Genomic DNA, 6,274 nt, shown 5'->3' on the forward strand with positions numbered 1-6,274 from the left:
TTTATCTGACTCTCCTGCCGTGGCTTAGCAATTCACTTACGGTATGATTCTGAGAAAGCCATTTAGCTTTCAGAAGCCTGAGTTTTCATCTATCAAATAGAAAAAGGTATTAACTCTTTCAATCTGAAGGGGTAACAGGAGGATCAAATGAGGTAATTATGGTATGGCTATGCAATTCATTCAAGTATGCGTAAAACCAAAGCTAATCCTGACAATATTTAGATCTTAGGAGGTAGCTCTAATGAGTGGATACAATACCATTAAGTCTTTTGTCAATGCTTTAGATAAATCCTGAAATGATGGCAGCTGCATGCTGTGAGATTCAGTAAAGGCTTCAGATAAAAACGTCAATACAGCCAGTGATTTATATATCAAACTTTTCGCCATTCCACAACTTTCTTTCTGTCAAAGCCTTAAGGATAAATGATAGAAACATAAGCAACAGGAGAAACTCCTACCTGGTGAGTGTGGAAATGAAGAGGTCAAGGACTTATCTGGTGCAAAATCATAAAATCTGTTACGTTTTTCTGGAGTTCTAAACCTACCCTTTCTGCATCTTCCTTCTTTTTATCTGAATCTTATAAGAGAAATAATACATATTGTTCTTTCATACAATCTTTGGCTTATAACACCAGATGTCAGCTCTCCTAAGGTTATTGATAATCTACTGAATCATGATAACAGAATTACAGGTTTCAGCTACTTTTAAAGTAATTCTAAGCATCAAAAGCAGATGTAGATCTACTGAAGGAGAGGGTAGCTAGTGCTCACTGCTAGGTGTAGACCTTAACTTTTGGCTATTCCTGCAGGTACTCTGACCTGTATTCTATTGCAATCCAAGATAACAGATGAACCAGTAGAATAGTGGCATAATTTTTTATTTTCCTATTACTTTTGTTTTATGCAAATATAATATATCCAGAAATTTGAGATCTGGGTATCTTATGCTACTTGCATAGAATATACATCCTCTTCTTCCTGATGGGATGTTAACTGACCATTGATATTGTTCATCTTTTCAGTCACCTAGGGAGCCTTAGATCTTGAAATCCACTCTTTTTATGTTGTAATGGAGAAAGTCCTTTTGGGCTTTGAGACTACCACAATCACTGAATGCTTCCAAAGGGAGTTATTAGATTAGCCATATTACTTATAAACTAAATTACACAAAGGGAAATACCAGAGCTTTGTAAGAACTAATTTTTATATAAAAATATTCCACATAATACCACATTGAGTTAATTCTGAGTTATAAAACCAAAATCCAACAGTGATTAAGATAGAACCTCATTTGGAAAGCATAATTATTACTTTAGAAGTGAATAGAAATTTGGGAGAATTTAATCTATATGCAATAATTCAAAAAGAGAAAAAAGAATAAGTTACTAGAGAAAATTAAAATATGTCAAGAAAGCAGGCAAGCCCAGGATGAGGCGAAAATATTAATAGACTATCAATTTTTTCAATAAAGACTTCATCCATATTATTTATTTTTCCTATTCCCTCAGGTTCCAATATGGTTCAATGTGGCAGTTACCAATCCTGCCTTTGACCAAAATTTGGTATTTTGTTCCTCATGGATTTTTAAATTATTTTTTATTTTTCAAAATGTTAATTAAAATATTATTTATATCTATTAACTGTTTTAAATTTTGCACCCACAATAAGTACCTTACTAAGATGTAGTATGTTGTTGGTGACAAGAATGTAAGCACAGAGAATATACAAAAGCTCATGAAATCTATTATCTTAGAAAATAACTTAACCTCTCAGTATATGATAGGCCAGTTACTCAAAGGAAAGTGACCGACTACATAATGTATGAAAGAATGTTTCATGATTTCAGTATTTGTCTTTTATTCACTTTTACTCTGATCAATTAAAACTACAATAAAGAGGGCAGCGCCTGTGGCTCAGTGAGTAGGGCGCCGGCCCCATATACTGAAGGTGGCAGGTTCAAACCCAGCCTCAGCCAACCTGCAACAAAAAAATAGCTGGGCATTGTGGCAGGCGCCTATAGTCCCAGCTATTTGGGAGGCTGAGGCAAGAGAATCAGCTAAGCCCAGGAGTTGGAGGTTGCTGTGAACTGTGATGCTACAGCACTCTACCAAAGGCAATAAAGTGAGACTCTGTCTCTAAAAAAAAAGAACACTTTTTTCCATTAAAGATTGTTTTTAAAGATTTAGAGTCAGAGAAATTAAATGTAACTTAATTTTTTTTATATTTTTAATGTTTTTGCTTTAAAAGGAAAACTAAGTTTATGAGTCATTTTACAATTGAAATAATGAATCCACAGTTTTGTGAAATAAACATAATTCCTAATCAAATGTGTTTGTTATGATTTTTAGTTCAAAGACACAATGTGAGAGGTAAAAAAAGGGAAGAAGAAAGGAGGGATACAGAAAAAGTTACAATGATGAAAATACAGACCAAGAGAAAGGGGAAAAGAAAGAGCAGTAGAGACATAAATGGAAACACAATTATATATCATTTTCTGAAGAGGTGAAGAGACTGAGAGACAGTAGTCCACAGGAATGCAAAGCCCACAAATTCACACAGCCACGAAAAGAAAAAGAGCATAAGGGTGACTACATAAAGGAAAATAGAGAAAGAAAAGGGAAACGCATGAGGTCAGATGAGTACTTAGGTGAAATAACGGCACCTCTTAGAGTAGGTTAGAGTCTTGCCACCAAAAATTGTTTATAACGTAATATTTTTCCAAACTGTTAACATAATCCAAAATCTTGCTCATCTTTGAATGCTCACCCCAATACATATGATAAAATTAATCTGAAGCTCTAAACTAGTTCACAGAACTGAGACTTTTTTAACCTATGTGGGGAAGCTTTATCACTTTAGATAGATAGAGAGAAAAGAAAAAGTCTTCAATAGTGCTATCCTCAAAATGACCTGAGATCATATACAGCTGCTTTACTGAACAAAAAGTATATACTGAACAAAAATAGCAAGCAAATTACAACATAGGGAGTGAAAAGCTAGGAATAATAGCACTGGTTCTCACCTAATATGTTCTTTGGCTTTGGAAAATGACACAAGATTTCTCAGACTTTGTCTTCATTGGTAAATGCAATTTTTAATTTTAAAAAATATTAGTTAAAATGTTTATCTCTATTACTAAATATTTGGGGATAACCTCAAATTTTGCACCAAATTCAACATTCACTGAGTGTTTACCATGAGCTAGGCAGTAACATAGGCATCAGAAATTCAATACAGATGAGATAAATAATGACTCTATTTTTGGAGATTTTGCATTTAAGTGTGGAGAGACAATTAACCAACAAGTAGGAAAGAAAGCATTAGAGAGTAATAAGTAATAATACTCTATTTTTCTTTTTTAAAATTATTTTTGTCATGGCTTCTAGTTTTCTTCATATTCTTAAATAGTTTATGTAAAAACATCATTGAAAGAGAAAGGATAATATTTTATGTTGTTTAATTTTTTATTTTTAAATCTTTTTATTCTACCTAGAAGTTAAAACAAAGATCTAATCATTCATAGTTCTCCAAAGGTCTACTTGAGTTAAGGCTTTTAATTATCTTGAATTATATTGTATTTACCTTTAATCAGCGTAAACCACAACATCTTACACTACTGTCACTAGCAAACTGATATAGTTGATGTAGATCAATAGTTGAGCTAAAGGGGTTGAGCTAGAATACTGAGTCACAATTTAGACAGTTTTATTTCCCTTCAAATTCAACTCTGTAGACATCAACATCCAAACATTCCAATACAAGCTAAGACTGTGAAAAGTCCCTCTGACTTTCATTTCTTCCTTCTCTGCTCCTTTTCTGGGAAAATTATTTATATATGTATCAATGTGGAGAGGAGGGAAAAGATTTCTAAAAGGGAGGTATTATTTTTCTGTTGGGAGCTTTTCCAGTTTCTAACCTGTCTGGTCTATGTATCATTAAAAGTTCAGCTTTTTTTCCCTTCATCTCTACAAAATATCTCAGTCTGTGTTACAGTTCCCCTTCCACCTGCCCAGATCAGACCAAGCATTTGCCCACAGATATGGAAGCTACCAAAGCGATCTGTTCATCTATAAAAAACCTTGCTCCTTCTGCCATATGACTTTATGGCTTCACCTGCTCTTTTGATAGCCTTCCAGGACAGTGTAATTTTTATTCTGTATTTTTATTTGGTTGGTATTACAAGAACAACATTCTTCTAAATGCTAACCAAAATAGATGGTTTTTATTCCTGTGGTTTATTTTTGAAGATAAAGTTACTTTTATATTTATAAACTTTTCCATCTTTTTCTTTGTTAATTGCCTGTTAGATGCCATTTCCTATATGTTTTTCTGACATGAAATTATGTACTGTTTATTTATAAAGATTCCTTATGTTTTAAATGCCCTTTATAACATATATACATTTCCTTAGTTAATAGCTTTTTAGTTTAGTTTTATGTATGGATGCTCTCTTGTATAATCCTAGATAAGGAGGGAACATTATTATAAATTCAATTTTCATTCAAACCTCTATAACTGTGCAGAAAATAATCTGTACATACATATGTAATAAGTATACTTTTATCATTCTTCTCCCTCATATCTGCATATACTATTTAAAAATTTTTATATATCAAATAAAACTGTGATTTTCTTTCCATTCTCTAGTTTTTATGTCACTGGCCTTTCTGACCTCTAAGATCATGAAACTTTTATCCTATATTTTATCAGCACTTGTTCATTATTTTGTTTTCTGAAGAAGCTGTAACATACAAAGAGATTTATCTATAACCTCTACAAGTAACATCCCCTATTTTATCAAATTTATACAGGTAAAACTTGAATTTTGAAAAAGAAAATTGAAAGAAATATCATGAGAGGCATTCTTTGTCATTTTCTTTATCCCAGACCATGGATAATTTAGGTGTTCCTTGAGTCAAGACATGAAAAGAGGACTTTTAGTCCTCTCAAGCTCCTGATTACTGCAGGGATCAGTCACTTAGCAGGTTAATTTATAATGTTTTTTTTCCAGCCATATTTTCCATATATCTGATATAGAGACTGATCTTCTACCTTTGAAAAGGTTGTATAAGTACCTAACTTCTCACATTAAACCTACCATGTGTAAAATAACTTGGGTGATGTATGTACTCTATAACACAATCAGTAGTACTAAATATCTAATAATAATCATGAAGCTCTGAAAAAATCAAATGAAAAAAGTGAAATAATTTCATGACATATTTCCATGAAACCAGTTACCTCCCTTTCTAATTCCTCTACTAAATTTTTTTGGAGGGGTGAATACACACACACATACATACCTATATATGTGGAGAGAGAGAGATTTTCTCGAAACATACCTAGAATATAACATTTGGCTCTTTATGTTTCACAGTTTATAATCTCTGCCTAGAATCTTGATGATGTTGCTCTAACCCAGTGGTTCTCAACCTGTGGGTCATGATCCACAGGAACTATATTAAAGGGTTGTGGCATTAGGAAAGTTGAGAACCACTGCAACCCATAAAGGAAAAAATTACAGATTAGTCACTTCCTTAGTTAAAATACTAAAATATATTTTTCCACAATTAAAATACAAGAATCTTTATCTCAACCTAAAAGACATTACTGATTGACCCTAAGAGTCCTGAAAATTTAACTCCTAAATCTCTCACAGTTACTCATTATATTCCAACCACTTTGGGATTTCCTTTATATTCTTTAAATGTGACAAGTTTACTCTCTGTTTACACCTACATTCTCCTCCATTGCCCAGAATAGTACCTGACACATGGGAAATACTCAGTGAAAAACAGTATTTGTCAAATGAATGAATGAACACAAGCCAGAATTCTTCCTTCTTAATTTCTTATTATAAAATCCGTTTGACAGACCATATGCCGACTCAATAATCTCTTCATGGAACTTTTCACTTCTTGGTTGCGAAGGGTATAAATCACAGGGTTCATCAGTGGAAAGATCACTGTGTGGAAAAAAGAAACCACCTTGTCAGCTGGTAAGGCCTTGAAGGGACGAGTGTAGATGAAGATGGCAGGCCCAAACATAAGGAATATAACAATGATGTGGGTAGTGCATGTGGACATGGCCTTGTTCTTCCCCTCAGAAGCTGACCCATGAACATGGCAGAGAATGACTGCATAGGAGGCCAGAAGCCCCAGGAAACACAGAAGCGTCATCAGGCCACTGTTGAAGACCATCAAAAGCTCCACCACAAAAGTGTCCGTGCAGGCCAGCTTGATGACCTGTGGGACATCACAGAAGAAGTTATCCA

General features: G+C 33.7%; 1 protein-coding gene across 1 annotated transcript in view; it reads right to left on the reverse strand.

The window, feature by feature from the left end:
- Positions 1-5,699: 5,699 nt before the first annotated feature.
- LOC105887745 (olfactory receptor 4N4-like) overlaps positions 5,700-6,274 on the reverse strand; it is a 1,072-nt gene continuing 497 nt past the window's right edge. The window contains 1 exon segment of the mRNA XM_023517586.1: positions 5,700-6,274. This exon segment is cut by the window's right edge and continues 164 nt beyond it. Coding sequence (XP_023373354.1) covers positions 5,844-6,274 — 431 coding nt within the window. The 3' untranslated portion in view covers positions 5,700-5,843.

Source organism: Otolemur garnettii, unplaced genomic scaffold (genome assembly GCF_000181295.1).
Source record: "Otolemur garnettii isolate 467f Iridium unplaced genomic scaffold, OtoGar3 scaffold00114, whole genome shotgun sequence".
Lineage (NCBI taxonomy): Eukaryota > Metazoa > Chordata > Mammalia > Primates > Galagidae > Otolemur > Otolemur garnettii.